This window comes from Zonotrichia leucophrys, chromosome 2 (genome assembly GCF_028769735.1).
Source record: "Zonotrichia leucophrys gambelii isolate GWCS_2022_RI chromosome 2, RI_Zleu_2.0, whole genome shotgun sequence".
NCBI lineage: Eukaryota > Metazoa > Chordata > Aves > Passeriformes > Passerellidae > Zonotrichia > Zonotrichia leucophrys.
Genome location: NC_088171.1, coordinates 144,794,885 through 144,815,751, shown reverse-complemented (window position 1 = coordinate 144,815,751; position 20,867 = coordinate 144,794,885). Strand labels below are relative to the sequence as shown.

Below are 20,867 nucleotides of genomic sequence, written 5' to 3'. Positions count from 1 at the left end.
TAGAATTAATTCGCTGTTTTTCTCCTCACACACCTACCATTTGTTTATGAAACTCCAATAGTAGGAAAAAGATAGAGAGAGTATCTGGCTTGCATGATGGGATGTAAATGCATTATTTATTTGCATGACTGTTTCTGGAAAATATGTCTAGTTCAGTGGTTCCCACTCCTTGTTCTGAGCAAGGGTAAACATGTGCTGCAGAAGCCAGCCATCTCTTGTACATCAAGCCACAGAAATAATCTCTCAGGTGGTCCAGAATAATTTCCACTGCTCTTGGGGAACAAAAATTTAAGAGCTGGATTTTTTCTTTAGGTAGAAAGAAACTGCACTGCTCTCACTTTCCTCCCTTTCTGGTGATCTGTATCTACCACAAAGTTAAGGAATTCTCACCCTGAGTCCCATTTCAAAGACACAGGGTCTGGAACCCATGAGAGAGAGGATCTAATAGCATGCAAGACAAAAAATGGTGATTTATCCAAGCTAATCAGAGAAACTACCCTGGATTTTTGTCAGCATTCTTGGGATGGATTTGTATCTCCCCAGTTTCTGGAACTGTGCTGGAAGTTGAGAATGATATTTTATTGAACGTAAGGAAGCCAAATGAAGTGGGAACACTGTTCCCAGGGGAGGAAGAGTAGCTAACATCAGAAGGGGGAGTCTGAAAGAGGAACAGCAGTGCATGAGCCCGTGGGTGGGAACCACTGTCCTAGCCCCTCTCATGCAGGATGCTGCGGTCGGCGCATGCTTCATGCCCGGGACTGAGCCATGCGCATGCTGCTTTGATGAGGAGATCGTGTCATGACAACAAACATTCCTTCAGTACTTTTAAAAAGATCAATGAAAACTACACCCCAGCAGACCCAGATTTCATTCCTTGGAAATGAGAATAAATCCTGATGACAGTTATCTGGAAAGAAGCTTGGGTTTTGTTTGGGGTTCTTTTTATACACATGGTTGAATGTTTTGATGTGAAGCTGATGAATTATTGTCTGATGATTTTACTGCTCTGGCTGCCAGATAAGAACACAATTGTCTATATTTGTTGCATTTACATACTGTTATAAATTTGAATGTTACTTCAAGGGTTAACCTTCAGGATTCCATTAATGAGGAAGGCTTCAGCTCAGGTAACTTTAACTTAGACTAGAGACCTGCTTTTTGGATGACTTCTCATCTAGATCTTTCTGTAGTCAATAACAAGAGCCATGTCCCCCAAGTATAAAGTCATCCCAAACTGAACCACACTTTCCCCACTCACTGGTTAGAGTTGCTGACTTCCCACTGATTACAGAAATGGGTCTAAAGAGTAGTCTTAGACAGGAAGTTTAACATCTTTAACAGCTTAAAAAAGATCAGATGAGTTCTAGCTCATAAACCTAAGATGCTCAAGCAACAGTCTTTGGAGAATAGTTTCTTCCTAAACTGACTCTTATCAGCAAGGATAGCTGAAAAACTCTGAAAAGAAAACCTGAAAATGTTTTCAGTTTGTACTATCTACCTTAAGTCCCACCACACTGAAAAAACACCAAAAAACCCCACCCCACAAATGAGCATGCCAACATATGCAGAGGAAAACATCACTGCAAATAAGTAGGGTTTTGTGCTGAATGCAGAGGAACTTTTTGTTCTGATTTTATCTATGAGGAGGATATAAAATCTTGTTCAGTCCCAGTCTTGCACAGCTCTATGACAAATTTCTGCATATCTTGCTTATATTGCTGTCCTATACTTTAAAATGTCACTAGATTAATATTTGGATACTTCGCATCATCTACTGACCCTTTTCCTTGTGGTCTGATCCCTACAGGTCCTCATCTCACTTTATGCCTCCATTTTTTCTGGTATGCAAGGCAGTTATCACAGGACTTTTAAGGGGCAAACTTTGGGCAGCTGGTTATGTATTTTGAAGAACTAAGCAAGTTTCTGGACAGGGATTTAATGACCACATGTAATGACAACTGTATTTTAATGTAGTACTAAACAGCATTTTATAAACAACAGCAGTCTTTTGCCTCACCTATTTTTCTGCTTCTTTGCCTTTCAGGTTCTGTTCCTGAAAGACGTTTTTCTCTTGAGAGTTTCTCCATAGTGTTACTAACTCAGATCTTGTGACATTTAGTACATTGCTCAAAGCCAGTGTGTATTGTGTGACCACTTGACTCTTCCTTTCATTTGAGATTCATCTATCAATCATCTATTGTCAGTGACCTGCAATCCCCCCACCTGGAGAATGGTGATCTCCACAACAAGCCTGTTGCACAATTTTTTCAGACCCAGAAACAAACTTTGTCATTTCATTATCACAGAACAGATCTCCTCATCCTAAAACTGCTTTGGTTTCTCCTTTATTGTATCTTATTCCACAGTCTCCTTCAGTCTGCACAGATCAACATCAGGATGTCCATGCCTCATTGCTCTTTTTTCTTTATAATAAAGAAATTCTCACTCTCACAAGCTTGTTCTCTCTAAAAACTTCAGGCCCATCAATTTATATTGCCTGGCTGACTCTGTTATCACTTAACTAGATTTTTGGTGCATTTCTTTGGATTAAAATTCTTTTCAGTGATGTGCCATGATTCTATACTCTTCTTGACCATACTTCTCAAAACTAATTCCTCCTTCAGACTTTGATTTATTAATGAGACATGAGAATTTATTTTCCCTACTTTACCTGCCCAAAAATCCCATGTGCAGATCATTCAGTTGACTTTTACATCCTCACCTTTTTATTTCATGCCCTTTTCAAACTTGCTCATTAGTTTTCTTCTCCTGTATATATTTGCCCTATGTATGGCAGCTGACTGCTTGAAGAATCCAAATTTCACAGAGAATTGAAATATCTGACTTTTAAAGCAGCACTACTCTTAAAACTGGTCAAACAGAGAAGGGAAAGTGGTGCAGAAAAGAGGGTGCAGGATCTCCCTAAGATAGTAGAACACAAATCATGTGCTGGGACTCTGCATTCACCATCACTTCAGTGTTGTGAGACCCTTGTTGGGCAAAGCAAATCAAGATTCCACCCCAAAAGCAAGAACTATGGAAATAATTTTTAAAGCTATTTTATATTTTAAATTGCATTAGAGTATTTTAAAGCCATTTTACATGTTAAATAGTTATCAATTTTTAAAGAGTTCTTAAGCTCAAATGTGAGATTTTTCAAAATGTATTTTGTGAAAAATGTCAACAAGCAACGTATTTTTCTACAATTTTTACACCGTACATTTGTCTGTGCTTTGTGCATCTTTCCCCCATGCCATGAATTCTTCAGGAAATGAAATTAGGGCAAAGTCTCAGTAATACAGATATTATTCATTTAGACTGTTCTAATTCTTCACTCAAATCCATGCTTTTATCTCCTGGAAATGCTGATATATCAGGACTAAATCTGTGTCTCTGTACCCAACTCCTCCTTAGTTGCCATTTCAGTACTCACACACACACACACACACACGTGCTCTTCATCCATGCAATAACAGGGCAAGTGTCTGAACTTCCTAGGCTGCAGAAATTACATTCACAAGTATTTTCATATCAAAAAGAAAAATCAGAAGGGCTGGAAAAACTTCCTACACCCAAAGGTTTAGTGCTTGCAACTTTTCTGATAGGGAATCCCACATTTCATTTCTCCCTGGGTCAAAGATATATTAATCAGAAATAGACAGTAGAGATGAGAACCTCAGTAATTCATGTAAAAAACCCCGAAAAACCAAAACCAGCACAAAAACTTGCAACAGCTGTGATGCTCAATGCTCAGATAACACCCATTGTGGTGGGATACTGCAATAGACAGAGCTCTGAGATAGAAATGTGAAATCTTTCTTTCCCATCTGCAAGGTCTGCACACACATCTCCATCCTTGGCCATGATGTCCTTGCACAGTGGACCCTCCCCACGCTTGCCTCTCCTGCCAGCAGGTTTAGTGGCTGCAGCTGAGCATCCTGCAATGATACCTCACCTGTTAACTCCTTCTTCTGTAAACATGGCTGTTGGTCCTTCAGCTCTGCTCTCATCTGTGGCTCTCAGAAAGCTGCCAGCTATAACAGCCTCTTCCCTCCCCACACTCAACTTACTTGATCTGGTGTCCCACACAGAACTGCCTTTTGCTCACGTGGGCACAATTCACCTCTCCCTAGAGCTGTCCCAGGAATGTGTTAAAAAGCCTTCTTCCCATGGCTTAGCCCTGGTTTGGGTTTTTTTGTTTTTTTTTTTTTTTTTTTTTGGTTGGTTGGTTGTTGTTTTTTTTTTAACAAATGTGCAATTAACAAAGATTTGAGTAGCAAAGTGAACTAGCAAATCAAATATTTGTACCATCCATCACCTACAAAGTGTTCAGAACATATATAAGCTGATAAACACCCTGGCAAATTCCTATTCCTGTTGCTGTTTTAGTGGTATTAGTGATTACCTTTAAGATCATTGCTTTCATCACACTGTCAGGAGGGTTAGTAGTGCTGGTAGAATGGCAGGTAGATGAAATTCTATTTCTGTGTTGTCACTGAAAGACAAATGTATTCGGACAGTAAATCTCTAAGAGGACAGACAGTACAAGGAATCATCAGAGGAATAAAATTTGTCACTTCACTGCAACTCCTGTAGGTCATGGTGGAGAGAAAACAGGGTATCCTCCCTACCATGTCCCTAATCAGTGCTTGGCAAAGCCTTGCCAGAATATTGCTGGTGATTTATCTGGTTCACAGCACATCTGACTTTATTTTATTCCTTAAAGTTGAGGAATAAAATAAGAGAGTTGAGGTTGTTATGTTTGGATAAGAAATGGCTCTGAGGAGACTTTAGAGCACCTTCTAGTACCTAAAGGGAGAATGCAAGAAAAGAGGAGAGGTGCTTTTAACCAAGGTGTGTAGTGACGGGATGAAGAGGAATGGCCTCAAGCAAGAGTACAGGTTTAGATTAGATATTAGGAAGAAATTCCTCACTGGAACCACTGGAACATGTTGCCCAGAAACATTGTGGATGTTCCATCCTTGGAAGTGTTTGAAGGCCAAGCTGAAAGGAGCTCTGAGCAACTTGGTCTAGTGAATGACATCCCTGCCCATGGCAGTAGTGTTGTTTTATGTCTTTATAATAATACTGCTGCTTCAGGTGTGCTATGTGAGCTGAAGCACTGTGACACCTTGAATGGAGAGGATAGCATGACCCTCTGGTAACATTTTCAACATTGATACCAAAAAATGCTCATAAAAAGCAGTTAATTATCTGTAGACCTTAACTGTTGCTTACAAAGACATTGATAATTATGGTAGCCCCAGCAGTGTCCTTGCATACAAAACAATTATTTAGCCCATGATATACTTAAAGCATCATGAAAACAAGTTAATGGTGTACAAAGGAGGAAAATGATTACTTTTGCTTATTTTGTAGCCAAAAGCTGGGTCTCTTGGATCGGGTTCGTGGTACCAATACTAAAGGAAAGCTATTTACCCCTCTGAATGTAGATGCCATTGAAGAAAGTCCTTCAAAAGAGCCTAAGAATGTTGTCTTGAATAATAAGGAGCGTTTTCGCACTGCATTCCGAATGAAAGCGTACGCTTTTTGGCAAAGCTCAGAAGGTAGCCCATCTGTGTTGATTTCTTTCTATGCACCCCCTGTTCTTCTCATTTTACTTTGTTCTTCTGCATATTCTGTTGAAGGTTTGTGACTTTCTGGGACAAGCATGTCTACTACCTGGTTTTGTGTAGTACATTTGGGGAAGCCCAAGAAAAAGAGTCCTGGAGCCCAGGCAGCACGGTGCTTGAAATCAAACAACAGCCCTTCTCAAAGCCAGCAATTGATATGGGATAAAGCCAGTGCTGGATTCAGCCTGTTTGGCCTGGAAAAAGTGGGCACACTGGGCAGTCAATCTGTATCCCCCAAAAAGCACACACCATCATGGCTTGGTTTATAAGCAAGGATGCTAAGCTGAGATAGCTCCCTCCTGGACTGCATCCAGCCCTGCAGCAGCCTGTGAGGGTATATCTCAAATATACCCTCACTGCCATCTCATTAAACCTCCTTTAGAGAGTCAATGTCTTCTTCCCTCCCCCTCTCTCCCCAAGCCTGCTGCCCCTCAGAGGTTTCCATTGGGTTTCCATGAAACATTATAGGCCATTTTTCCTCTCAGCTTCCCTGAGCACATATTTCTCTCTTCTTGCCCATAACACCAAAATGGTCTTTAAATAACAGGCTCCCCTTTCTTGTGCCAGCTGGCACCAGTGCATGCTGGATATGCTACCATGGGTGTAGCCTGGGTGTCCCCACCAGGAACTTGATTTTCCCCTTCATGAAGGTACATGAGCTCCAGGCAGTGCCAGTGAGAGGAGAACTTGGCCTGTGGCTTGTACAACCTGTTTTAGCCTTTATGTAAAATAATTTGGGCAAAGATCTATTGGAAAGGAAGACAAGTTCCAAGTGTTTCAGAAATGCTGAAAGGAGATCCTTCAATAATGTGTCTTACAGCTGTCCGAAAATAATTAAATCCCTTTCAAGACCTGACCAATGAAAGAAGCTGTAAGAGATATTTCTTTATTAAATTGAATTTAATTTTTGTAGTGCTTTATTCAGCCAGACACCCCTCTAAATATTGTGTGGTGAGATGTTCACACATCCAGTTTTTTGACCTCCTTTGCAGATGCAGGAACAGGAGAACCCATGGCAGAAGACAGAGGTGACAGTAGTGATTTCCCTATGGAAGATATGATCCCCACATTCAAGACAGCCATCCGAGCTGTCAGGTAAATGTCTTTTTGAAGGATGATAGGAAATAACATTACCATGTTGCTACATGTGGATTCACTGTTTCTGTTATTACTTTTTTTAGATGGAATAGATGAGATAATTCTAGTGTTTCCAGAAACATGAGACAGACCCTATTCAGTCTGTTGAAAGTATGCAGAAAGGAGAAAGTTTTTAATAACATTTGCCATGTCATTTTGAGAAATACTCCACAGTGTTTTTATCATAAAATAATATTTTGTACTGTTCCTTGTTAAAATGTTATATAAATATGTCTTTCTCAATTTAGTGACTAATATTTGTATGAAACTGGAACTTTTGCTTAACCAAAAACTCTGAGCTGACTCAACTCTTTATACACAATTACATGAATGTGCAACCTACTTTTCAGCTGTCATATTTTAATACATGCTGAGGTCTCAATTTCAGCAGTTTTTGTCTTGTGACATGTGTCACCTCCATTTTCACACCACAAGAGATATTCCCTAAAGTTAGAAAACTCCAAGTAAGCCTTGGTCATGTGTTTAGCACATCAAGCAAATAGAATTCATTCACTGATGCTCTGTTACTCCTCAATGCAGTACTTTGTACTCTCCTTCCTTGAAAAATGCCCCCATGGGAAAATACTCTGCTTTCATTGCAACTGCTGTTGATTCCAGAAGTTGTTGATTTTGGGGCCAGGGACTTGCCACCTTCCAGGTGAAATACTGCAAGTCTGAAGTGTCTCAGATTTATCTTAGAAGAACTTCAGGGAAGATGGTAATAAAAATATAACCATATATTTATATCTATATAACCATGGAATGTACTCCTGGTTCTTTTTGAATTGGGTGCAGGAGAATCACTTTGTAAAAAATTCCAAGTTTTCTAAAGGCTGCTGATAGCCAAGTGACACAGGCTTTGCTCATGTTACCCATGACTTCTTCCCTCCCACTGGAAGCTTCTTCATCCCTGTCCTCCACAGCTTTCCCCTTCTTTCCCTGATACCTGCTTGCTTTCAAACATGTTATTGTTACTTTTGAAAAACTGCTTCCCCACATCCTGTCCAAATCTAATTGATTCATGCAATTTCCATTTAAACTCAATCAGGAGTCAAGATTTTTTTTCCTTGTGTAGTGTACCCAGATCCTGAACATTAATTGAGAGTAATTCTTTCAGACAAAGCCACTTAATGGATTTCAGGGTCATGATCAAGGAGATTTTAAATTAGGATTGCTAACATTGTGATCCCTATTTTTCCCTTAAGTCTTTGAATGTGTAGTTTTGCTGTTACCATAGCTAATTTGGCAAAAATAGGCCCAGCTATAATTTTGAAACCTTGAAATATTTATAAGCATCAAAGTTAAAGACAGCCCTTAAAAAGTTGTAATAGAATTATCTTTGCTAAATGAAAGTTCATACAGACTTTAAAAACATTTAAAAACCCACCAACCTTAAATAAAAGACAAGTTCAAATCTTAACATATGACAGCAATTTCCCAGTTCAGACAACAAGTACCTGGAGACTCTACTGAGAAAGCAAACATCCAGAACCCAAGTCTAAACCACATGAAGATAAAGATTTCATTGTTTAAATGAAATGTTTAAATCCTTCTATTTGATTAATCTACATATATATATATATATATATATATATATATACACACATATATAAAAATAATGTATCAACAGAAAAGGGTGAAAAATGAATGCCAAATATTTTTCAAGTGCTCTGGCCAGCAGTGTTCCTTGTTATAAGAATTCTGTTACTAATCGCTAGCTCATTTTGTAGCAATAGCAACAGTAAGAGCAATAATATTATTATCACTACAACAACAATAATGTGATACTGTTGTTTTTTTCAAGGACACTTCAGGCAGTTCTAAAAAGTTTTCCCCTCTTCACAACCTGAACTGCTGCTAACTTCTTAACTTCCACATCTATATCTAATTATCATTTCCTATCCAAAACTTTCCCAGGTGCAAAATAAAACCAAGATGAAAATGATTCAGCATTGCATATACTATAAATTTGCTTTATAATAGACTGAAGAATAGAAGCAGCAGCTTCAGCTTCACAGCTTCAAAATCTCCTGTGACTTGTGTTGCTCAAATTCAAGCTCCAACTGTGATTCTGAAGCTTTAAACCATTTTTTAAGACTATTAATTATGCAAAGCCAGCTATTACAAATTTTCAAATTTAGTGTTTATGGTGTTATAGATTGTAGATGATGTTATAGATTCTTTGTTTATATTTTATTGCCTTGTTTAGTAATAACATGCTCAATTTACAAATAGACAGAATTCATCCATATTTTGAAAAAAATTGAAATTTTCATAATGGAATTTATATAAGAGATTAATTTTTTTCTGTTTATTATGCAGAATACTACAGTTTCGTCTGTATAAAAAAAAATTCAAGGAGACTTTGAGGCCTTATGATGTAAAGGATGTGATAGAGCAATACTCAGCAGGGCATCTTGATATGCTTTCCAGAATAAAATACCTTCAGGCAAGGTAAGAATCTCCTGGTAGATGGGGGAAATGTATAGCTTTGGTGGCAAAATGAAAACATTAGCCTGTGTACAAGGCCACCCAGAAGCCACACCTTTGCATGATGTAGCTGATCCATGAGAAAACTTTTCCCAAAAACAAAAGGCAAGTGAGAGCTAGCAGGGATAACTGCAGGCAGAGACCACTGGCTCAGATTTAGAACAAGGACATCAGAGTTTAAAAATCCTTTGAATTTTCTTCACTATTGCCTTATTTGATCAGGATCAAATTTCTCTCCTCTCCCCATTTTACAGATGATTAGTAAAAATAAAAGCTCTCCCTGAGCTTTTCTTTGGGCTGGATTCTCTGCTGATGTGTGCCTAGTGAAACATCCCATAAAAGTGCCAAAATACATCAGCACAGAAGGCTTCAGTCAGGTGTAATTGACCTATCTGAAAAAAAGTTGGAATTTCAGGCCTCTGTGATTGTTCAGGTGCAATCTGCATCCACAGCTGTTTCCTCTCAGAAGGGCTTCATTGCAATGTGATTTTGAGGCACATCTACAGAAATTTGTGCTTCTCGTCCCCTGATCCATGAGCCCAGGTCAGAGCTTGGGGCTGGAAATCCGTGTGGGCCTGAGTGCACATGTGTGCAGATGTGTGTGCAGATGTGTGTCCAGATGTGTGTGCAGATGTGGGGAGCTGTCCTTGCTCAGTCTCTGCACAGCACATTCCCTGAGGCCCTCAGTGACTCTGAAAATTAAAATACCACACAATCACCTTCATTTCTCTCCCAATCATGGGCTGAGAGAGTGCAACCCTTCCTACACATTTGGGCCTTGTCTGGACTCACCTTGGCTTTGAAAGGCTGCTCTGATCTTTCTGCTGGATTTTGTAATTTCTTATTTCAAAGGGATTTTCCATGCACTGGGCAATCTCTTTTTCAAGTATTTACCATGTCTGTCAGCAATGCCTGGGGATTCAAGCCAATATCTAGCTAGCTTTGTGAGGCTTGCCTGGAGCTTTTTCAAGTTCCATTTTCAGAACTCTATGGGGCACTGTGAAACCATGCAAGGTATCTGCGTGGATTGTCCAATAATACAGGTAACTGGTCTGTGGATTAATGCTGATTGATATGTGGCCATTTTGTGGGTGAACTGAATAAACAGAGACTAACTTGCACCTAAGCAGTTGGAAATGACAAATGAAAGAATATTTGATATAGTAAAAGAGTACAATTACATGCATTGGAGCATTCCAAACAATCTTTCTCCTTTTGTGCCAAATAAAGAATCCAGTAGACTCCTTATGCAGCTTCATTTAAAGTTATGTTTTTAAAGCCAAAAGAATAATTAGTAAAGACTAAAATATTGCTGACAATTAGAAACAACAACTGACAGAATGTTATTAGTTTGTTAGGAATGTCAGCAATTCCACCTTTTGCCATGTTCTGATTTTTGTTACCCTGCACAAAATCTGATGGGTCTCCTGACATTTTTAACAGCCACTGCTATTGGATATTTTTTGACAATCATGCTGTTTGGTTCCTTTGAAGGAAAAGAAGTTCTGCTTCAAATTTGAAGTTTGGAAACAGTGAGCCTAAAGCATTACTTAATTATTACTAAATTACCAGGTAATTGCAATTCAGTGCATTGATTGTGACTCAAAAAAGAGCAGACACATCATGAGCATCAATATATTACCAAATCAACATATGTTTCCTTTTTGAATCTTTGCTTCAGAGATGCACAGCATATTCTGTCATGTGTTAGCATTTGGAGATGGACTTACACAGTTGCACTTTTCTTTTTTTCAGAGTAGATATGATTTTTACACCTGGACCTCCATCTACTCCCAAGCATAAGAAATCCCAAAAGGGAGGAGCTTTTTCTTACCCTTCACAACAGTCTCCCAGGTGAATTCTTTTATATCTAGTATTCAGCACAGCCCAACACAGAAATAAAAAGTTAATTCATTCCAATAAGCATGATCTTTCTTCATCCACTGTTAAAGTAATGATACTGAGAGGATATGTTGCTCTGAGATACATGTGGATAAACACTGAGCCAGAAAGTCACTCAGAGCAATGTGTGATGGAAATCTAAACAATGGCTTCTTAATTGTCCAGCTCAGCTTCTACCCAGCTTGAAAATATGGTTTTAAATTAAATGCATGCATTTGATTGCTGATGTGATAATTTTCTAACATTTAACTTGTAAACCCACTTAAAAGCTCAATAAAAACCACTAACAGTTTGAAAGTAAATTATTTCTCTTCCTGAAGTGCCCACCAAATGGCAAGCAGAGATTTTTAATGCTGCAGCTTTTAAATCAGTGATTGATGAGAAATACACAAAACAAATTGAAATAACAGATTTCTGGGTGTGAAAGATGCACCATATTATTGTATTGCTGCATTCCAACTAGAAAAAATTAAATAATAAATGACATTTCTTCTGTTGCTTACAACTATCAATCTGTCAATAAATATCCATCAAGAACCACACAAGACCATCAACAATCTGTCCCCAAAGCTGTTGTGGTTGCTCAGAACAAAAGCAATCTTACAGAAAATAAATTATCCCACACAGAGAAAATTCCAAAACCACATAAATGTGAAGAAAGAGTACATGGAAGAGGCAGTGATCATTTGGGGAGGAAAGCAGATTGCAAAAACTGCATGAGCCCATATCACCAGTAACCCAATGTGGAAAATATGACATGTTTTAGGTATAGATTTTGCCCTAATACAATTTATTCACAGCTGTATTTTGGATTTTTTCAGAAAAGAGAAGAACTGGGCATGTCAAAAGTCTTAGAGTATATTTGTTCCAAATCATGTTAAAGAGCAAGTGCTCAGAAATTGTTTTTCTAGACTTAGGCATAGGTTATGGGAAGATATTGACATCAGTTTGGAAACTGTTTGATAAAGATTTAACTTGATCATGAGAATCCAAAATTCCATGAAGTTATAAATAAAACTCCTTAGTTAGAGATCCTCTTCTTGCCTAATGAATTTGGTCCATCCGATGGACAGGCAAGGGGACATTGCATAGATAAAAGTTTATTCTGGAATCAGCTTTAAATCTCCAGACCAGACTGTCTCTTTTCAGCATTTCCAATCTCTGACACTTACTATTTGATATAATGAAATTGAGCAAAAAAACACACTCATCCTTGAAACTCAGATTCAGTCTCCAAAGACACTAATTATAATGAATTAGATTTAAAAACACATGGCCATCTGTAGACCCACTAACTACACTGTATCAATAATTTTCACAAACCTGAAATTATTCCAACAAGCTGGAGAATAATTTTAATTTTCTTTTGAACTTCTGGTGCTTTTTAATCTTTATTTTAAACTTGAAAAACAAAACATTAAAAAATTAAAAATCAAGATTATATTTTTTTAGCAATGCATTGGTATCACATAGAATAGACTCTCACTCCTGTTTGTATAAACAGCAAAAAGAGCTCCAAGGATCTATATGAATAAATCAACAAGATGGCAATTCTGTTTTCTGATATAAATTGCTTATTGTGATGCAAAGAAATATTGAACACTAACAGAGTTATTAATTCTTGGCAGAAATGAACCATATGTAGCCAAAGCATCTACAGCTGATACTGAAGACCAAAGTATGATGGGAAAATTTGTTAAAGTTGAGAGGCAGGTAAGTAATTTCATGGCAATGACAGAGGCTGAGGTGCTTGTTCAGAAGTGATAGAGCTGATATAAATTGTGCATGACTCTGGCTGACCCAGGCAGAATTGTGCAGGTGGTGATGAAGACTCACAGAGATCTTGTTCCAATGATCACAAAATTCTGTTGTTTTTTTTTCATGAAAGAATTTGTTTACCTGAGAATTGTGCCTTTTGAAACTTGTTGAATCCATGCCACTGTGTATGGCACAAGATCCTAACCGTCATATTGAAGTGGGACTTTTTAATTCCTGTAGCTTCAGTACTCATCACATCTGGTGTTTGGCATGAGCAAGGCCTTTTCCTGCAGGGACTGGACTGAAAATTATTGTCCACCCTTGGGGCCTATGCAAAAGAGAAAGGAAACTAGTCCTGATATGTAACTCTGATGTTGTGGGACTGTTAGTGGCCATTAGGTCATAGGTTGGACTCAGTGATCTCAGAGGTCATTTCCAACCTAGATGATTCTGTGATTATCAGTTAGAGATCAGGTCTGTATGCAAAGGTAATTCCATATACTGTATTTTTGTAATAGCTATTTACCACTGGTATCAAGATTTTGTCATAACATTATAGTATCCTCTTGGATACTGTACTGTTAAATATCCAGCAAGACTAATAATTTTTTTGGGTCAGTTCATAGGGATGGGGCTTTTCATTCTGAGGTGTTAGAGGATCAACTGCCATCCATTTCAGCCCAACTTTGAGGGAAGATCACGGTTATTGTATGAACCTCCATGACCAATAAACATGGCAGCACACCATGGAATCATAGTCTCTTTTTGAATAACTGACTTGAGGCAATATCATGACATTGGTATTTTTCAGGTAAATGACATGGGGAAGAAACTGGATTTTCTTGTTGATATGCATATGCATCACATGGAACAGCTGCAGATACAAGTTGCTGAGATAAGTCCATTGAAAGAAACCGCTTCTCCTGCAAGGGAGAAGAGAGAAGAAAACAAATATTCTGAATTAAAAACAATAATATACAAATACACTGAGCAGTGTTCTCGTGAAACTCCCTACAACTTCCAGCAGGTTCCAGTCAACAAAGTCAGCCCCTATGGTTTCTCAGCACGGGGCCACACGGCTCACTCCCAACCTTTATCAATAGGTGGGCAAAACTCTGGCAGACTGCAAGCCACACCTTCCTCAACTTCATATGCAGAGAGGCCAACAGTTCTGCCTATATTCACATTAATGGACTCCCAGGTTAGCTACCACTCCCACGGGGACCTTCAAAGCCCTTACTCAGACAAGGTGTCCCCAAGGCAGCGGAGGAGCCTCACGAGAGACAGCGACACCCCACTGTCCCTTCTCTCCGTCAACCACGAGGAGCTGGAGCGCTCCCCGAGCGGCTTCAGCATCTCCCAGGAGAGGGACGACTTCCCCTTCGGCCCCAGCGGGGGCTCGGCGTGGATGAGGGAGAAACGCTACCTGGCTGAGGGGGAGACAGACACAGACACAGACCCCTTCACGCCGAGCGGCTCCATGCCGCTCTCCTCCACGGGAGATGGGATTTCAGACTCAATATGGACCCCGTCAAACAAGCCAGTTTAAAACGTGTGTGGGGACAGTCACTGGCTGACTTCTCCTTGTAATGTAAGCATACTTTGTATATCTCACTTACTCTACACCCAAAGCTTACTAGTTCAAAACACCAATGGCTGCATAAGATGCATGTGATATTAGTGGTAGTCATTCTGCACCATTTCATACAATTTACTGATGCAGTTTTTTTCATGCTTCCAAAACTAAGGAGCTTAGTTTTGAGCATGGTTTGCATGACTTTGCCCTATATAAATGGTACAGCTGATTTCTTCCATGATACATATCTATCTGGTACTCTTCAATACAACAATGGTGAATTGATAACAGACAAGATACAGTGGTCCTTGCTACATTTTGTAAACAGAGCAGCAAAATAAAAAGATTTTTCAGGAACTATATTCCTTTGTGGAAACATAACGTCTAAATCATTTTCCATTATAAGCAAATCAATCTCTAATCAACCAAGCCAATCAACCAAGCAAATCAATCTCTAATCAACCAAAAGCAGGGGAAAAGCTGAGTTAAACTATGACCTTATTGAAATGTTTTTGTGAACTAAATGTTTCTCATGTGATCTCATATAATTACTCCTGAAAAACAATGTTGAAATGAAATTAAGGGTAGGATTTTAAATCATCCAAGCCACCTCCTGGGATTGATGATAGGTATTTATTTATTGTAAAATGTAAATAAAAATCCCTCAAAATACTTTGAAAATCTTCACTAGTGCTTATAAAATTGCTCAAAGTAGGATTATAATGCTTTTTTAAAGAAAATCTTTTGCTAAGTCTATTTGCTACTTATGGGGCCAAATTTTCTTTGTTACAAAAATTAAATTGTTCACTGTAGAGAGCTCCAGGTTTATACACTCCACTCTTCTATTGACTTAGGTGCTGCTAAGTAAGAAGCATAATGTAACTCAGCCTCAGTTTCCCAATCTGTTAATTGGGAGTTACACTTCCACACATGCTCACAGGTTGAAAGGCTCAATTCTCTAATATTTGTCAAGTGCTTTGAGCTCCTCAGATGTGCAGAAAATTACTATTCTCTTCCCTGCAAGTTCTACAGTGTAAGATGCTGCCAGGATCTGTTTCTCTCTGTTTACCTTTTCTCTTGGAAATGGACTACTCAAAATCCATGAATGTGTGCTATATTTAGGATTAATGTATGAATAAATAATCACCATTTTTGTCATGTGTCCCTGAGCAACAGAGAGATAAGTATGCTCCCTAGGCCTCAGCCAAATATTTTTTAATGAAAATTGGAAATTATTGAGAAGGAAGAGACCAGGAAAATCACTGGATCACTGGAAGGAAATGAATCCAAGATGTCACCACTACAGTGGGAATGTAGTACCTATAAAGCTAGTGAAACTAGCATTTCCAAATACCCTGTACAGGTCTTACCTGGTGTCAGTCAATGTGTCCATGAAATAGCATCCATGGGATGTCCAGCTTGGTGGCTGTAACACTCTGTACAGCTGGTGGGAAATGAAGGAGTACAGTCAGTGAGCACAGGGTACAGCAACAAAGGCACACATCAAATTCAGGATGAGATCCATCTCACCTTTAACTCACTTATCTGCAGCGACCAAATGTCTAACAACTTCAAAGAGAGCAGAAGGTGACTTGCTTAGATGTCAGATGATCAGAGACCACACAATCAGTGCTAATTGTCTCACCAAGGTGCAGCCTCTCTGCCGTGGCTCATCCCCACCTCATGTCCAGCACCATCCCTGTCACTCCATACAATGGCCAGGGCACACTCCCCACTGTTGCCAGGGCACTGACCAGCAGAGATGGCAGGATTTGGCCCAAATAAGGTGTTAGAAAAAGGACTTTCTGTAGAGACTGCTTCTATTACACTGCAGCTGCACAACTGAGCATCTTTGGCACATCCAGTCTGAGCCATGAGCACATTACTGGGCTTCCCAGTGCTTACTGGGAATTGCACAGCCCTGGATGGAAAGTGCTCCAATGGACAATATTTTGTTGGGTTTTTCTGACCATAGTAAACTTCTGGTTTAATTCCTCAGTATTGTTGACATCTCACAGCAGTCGTTCCATCCAGGGAATTTTGTTCTTTCCCAGATGTGGGCATTGCCTTCATCTTCACTGCTTGTTCTCTATTGGAAAAGACATCTAAAAGACTAGGATCCTCTTACTTCATCTGATTCTTCAGCTAAATCATGTTTCATCCTTCTGGGATGGATCTTCAGGAAGAACAAATTGCTGTTGTTACTGGATTAAATACTGCAGAGCAGTTACAGACTTTGAAGACTGGGATGAGTCCATGGAGCTGTTCTGAAGCCAGTAGCTATGATGGTATGAGGCACAATTTTGGTAATTATTTAATTGACAAAATAGCATTGACTTGAAAGAAAATCTGGGTTGGGCACACTTTTGTGGATAAATTTACAAAGAATAAAACTAAATGACCAAAGTGTAATTCGCTATAATTTGGCATATTGAGAATTCTTTGGCCCTTATGATTCTTGGAAATATCTGCATTGTACCTGTTGCAGGCTTTCTGAAACAGTAATAGATGTGGCAGCTTGTGAGATTTAACCCTCACAAGGCAAGAGAATGGAAAAGAATGAAAAAATTATTTTAACATTGTTACATTTGTGAAGCGTATGTAAGTATGTGCTAGACAAGCCTGCTTCAGTTTTCTTGTATATAAAGGGCCTGTTGTTCCTACTGATTTAATCTGAATTTCATCCTTCTTTAAATGCTTCCTAGAGCTAAACAATCAAAAGTCAAGGCAGCCAAAAAGCAGATGCAGTCTGATCAATTTGTTTGTGACTGTCTTTGACAGTGGCTATGCCATACCTGTTCAATTCCCACTGAAATTCTTTAGTTCAGGTTTCTGTTCTTTTCCATGACAGGTCAAATAAAAGAAATCTTTTCTCAGTATTTAACCTGGTTGAAAAACCATAAATAGCCTCCTTATAAAGTTATGTTCTTTCCAAGAGAAGATCCAAGCAAGGGCAGAGACTTGGATGAATTTTCACCTGCACACAGGGTACAGCCCCAGAGAAATGATTTGTGCTGCCCTGCACTCTGCGCACTTAGCAGATGAACTGTCTTGAAGTTAGTGCTTTCCCTGGCCTGCAAACACAATTTGCAATATGCATCTTTAAGGTGTCAGGTCAGGTATTTGTAGCCACATCATGAAATATTTAATGATGCCAGAAAAGATCTGCCTCTTCTTAAAAAGCACTGGTGATAAACTCTGCAGTAGACATCTGTGGGTCCTGTGAAGGAGATCCAAGAAATGAGACAGGCAGATCTGATTAGCTTGTTTTAATATTTATTTTTCTTTCTTAACACTGAAACCTGTCACTGCTCTGTTCATAAGGGTGCTGTTCTTAGCAGCTCTCTGCCATTTACATCATCAGGGTTAAAAATCAGTTCTGCTGTCTGTGATAACAACTCACAGGTGTCATAGCAAGGTGAGATCTGGAGACCATCCCAGATCAGATTTGCACACAAATTCATCAGACTCCAATCAGGGTGAGTCCAGGGAGTGTATCCACCCTGGAACTGTGGCTCATGTGCCAGCCAGGGGTACTGGACAAAGCAAAGATCCCATGTGTGATCCCAGTAACATTAAGAATGTCAAGTCCTCTTTCCACAAACAACGAATCTCTAGTCACAATTTCATTTGAGAAGGGCATCTGGGTCAATAATAGTCTTTGTAATAGGAATTAATTAGATTTATACCTTCTTCTGCATGATGTTTCAGTTAAAGAGTTATCAATTCTCTTTGGGTCAGACCTTTCTAGCATCTTGACTGACACTAGCACTTTGTTTGCATGTACTCAACATTAAAAGGTATTAATGACTTTGATGACTCTCATCTCATTTCAGGCCTTGAGATATTATTTTATAATTTGAAACTGTGGAGCTTTTCTCTGCTCTCCTTGAAGTAAGATAGAAACCTTCTGACAGTGATGCACTGGGAGCAGGGCTGGGTTCTAATCTGCCATTATTTATAAATTTCCTTGTGAAGGACAGCACTGATCTGGAGATATTTTTCTTGGCTACATTTTGAGAGTGATATTCAGTCCCTAAGAAATGCCAGATGTCTGGAAGTTTTCAAAAAAGTTAATCTGTGTTTACATTGTGTGCCTCTCTTTGCAGCATTATTATCAATTAAGCTTTCTCATTTTAGATGCAAACTGGGACTATTTGATTAAGGCAAAAGTGAATACTTTGTTGAGGTATGAAGGTATGATAAGTGTGGTTTATTCTCTACTCAGAGAGTTGGCAATTTAAAAAAATCTAGTCAGGTAATGACTGTTGTCCTTGCCTTGGCTTTTCCCTGCCCTGAATTTATCACTCTGGCTCCTATCTAAATAAAAAGGAATTCAAACCATGGAGAGATTGATTAAAAAGTCCCTAAATTGGCTATATTTGCTCTGTTTTTATCTGTAACGTTGCTGCATTATTATGGTCCAGAGTGGAAATACTTTAAATTTTTTCTGCTTCAAATGGTGGCCCATGAGTGCTGCAAACTAAAGCCCACTTGAACCTGGGGGTAGTGGGGCCTTGTGGCCTTCAGGAGAGCACCAAGGTCCAACCAGTTTGCAAGATCACAGCCTAAAGCAATCAGAAAATGCAGAGTGAGGAGCACCCTCACCCCTGTTGGGCTCCCAGCTGCTGCAGAGGTGTCACATCTGCTTAGGCAGGAACTGAATCCGTCCTGGTTACTGCAGATCCTGTGAGGAAAGAGCTGGGTGTGGATTTCCTGCACCCACAGCCCCCACCACTGAGTTCTAGGGGTCTAAGAGATGCAAACCTGAATTTCCTACAGCACCTCAGAATTTGGTGGGATGTCACTTTTTCAGGAGCACAGCTGGATGTGAATGCTCCTTTTGAAGATTATTTTAAGAGGTGCAGAGGAAAAAAGGGGCATTTTCAAGTGTTTTTAGCTGGGCACTCTGGAAATGAAGACCCTGGGTATCACTTTTCCTTCTGGTTTTTTAGGCTGTAAGATTTGATCCTTCCCAATTCAGCTTTGAGTAGCTTCCCTCTGAAGTTAACTGAAGCAAAATAGTGAAAATGGGCTCCTATTTCCATCATGAAGAACACTGAGACTGAAGGTTACATAGCCAACTGCATTTTGTTTTCTAGTTATGGCATCTTATTATTACTAGTATTTGTGCCTTGCTCACTGAAATCTTCTCCATGCTACAAAGATGCTTTTCAGATTCTGGCTGACAAGGGAACACAACTTTTATACAAGTGGCCTTTAGTGCTCTTTATAATATTATTTATTGTAATTTTTAAACTGTATGTGTAATTTCTATTCTGGCACTGTCCAATATTTGAACAAATTTAATATGTTTATTTCAATATATTATGCAAACAATACTTCTTAACTGATTTTTTATGTTCTGTCTTTAAAAACTGCACCACTTATTAATAAATAGAAATTTCAATTATGATGTGGATGGATTTATTTTAATTTAAATCTTGATATCTTCACACATATTCAAAGAATATATTGTCAAATGTACCCCCAGAAGAGACATTGGCAAAGATCCTTGTGACTTCATCTAGGCAGGACTAAACTCAGCTGCAAACAAGTTTTATGTGGCTTCCACAGACAGCCCTGTCAGCACACAGTAGATCCCATTATTTGTGACACCTTTTGATTTAGTGGCCATGTAATTTATATGGCTTTGAGCATATGTGAAGGGGAAAATGAAAAGTGGGAGAAAATGCATTCATATTGGAAACACAAGGTGCTAAAATGTTATGAAATTGCAAACAAAATATAGAGAGAACACAGTAATGGTAGAAGAATGATCAGAATATCCCCCACAGGGAATTTGCTTGAATTCTGCCCCTGGTTCTGTTGCTGCATTTCTGTGTGGTTCTGTGTCTGAATGAGACAGAAAGAGAAACACATGAGACATAAACTCTTCCCAAAAATTTAGCTGGACACAGAGAGGTATTTTAAGGCATTCTCTGTGGCTTCAATTTCATGGCTGTCACTAAGGAATGAGCTCTGCTGAACACTTGAAGTACAACCTAAAATAAGTTTTTTTAAAATTTTTGGTGGTAGGTAAAAAAAATATTCAACATTGATGCCATGTCTTATCCCACTTCTAAACCACTGTAAAGTGGGAATAATTAAAAGATCCTTTAGTACTGCAACATTATTTGTTGTGCTTTTGAGTCTATTTGTTTGTTTTAAATGATTAAATTTAAATAAATAAAAACTAAAAAATAAATAGGTTGAATGTCAGGCTCTTAAAACCAAGTTCTATTCTTTCCAAAGATTGACAGTTTGTGTTTTTCCAATCTAATGCACCAGAGTGTGGAATTCTGAACCTTTTGGGGTTCAGGGGTTTTTCAAGTGTGTCCACTTTTATAGAGAGCTCTACCCTGCATTAT

The 20,867-nt window shown here is 38.9% G+C and overlaps 1 protein-coding gene across 2 annotated transcripts in view; it reads left to right on the top strand.

Annotated features, from left to right (window-relative positions):
- The window catches only part of KCNQ3 (potassium voltage-gated channel subfamily Q member 3), a 196,229-nt gene extending 176,320 nt beyond the window's left edge, over positions 1 to 19,909 (top strand). For both annotated transcript variants that reach the window (XM_064706706.1, XM_064706705.1), the window contains 6 exons: positions 5,380 to 5,567; positions 6,626 to 6,728; positions 9,093 to 9,224; positions 11,016 to 11,114; positions 12,791 to 12,875; positions 13,732 to 19,909. In XM_064706706.1, coding sequence (XP_064562776.1) covers positions 5,380 to 5,567; positions 6,626 to 6,728; positions 9,093 to 9,224; positions 11,016 to 11,114; positions 12,791 to 12,875; positions 13,732 to 14,469 — 1,345 coding nt within the window. In that variant the 3' untranslated portion in view covers positions 14,470 to 19,909. The remainder of the gene's footprint in view (positions 1 to 5,379; positions 5,568 to 6,625; positions 6,729 to 9,092; positions 9,225 to 11,015; positions 11,115 to 12,790; positions 12,876 to 13,731) is intronic.
- The last annotated feature ends 958 nt before the right edge of the window (positions 19,910 to 20,867 follow it).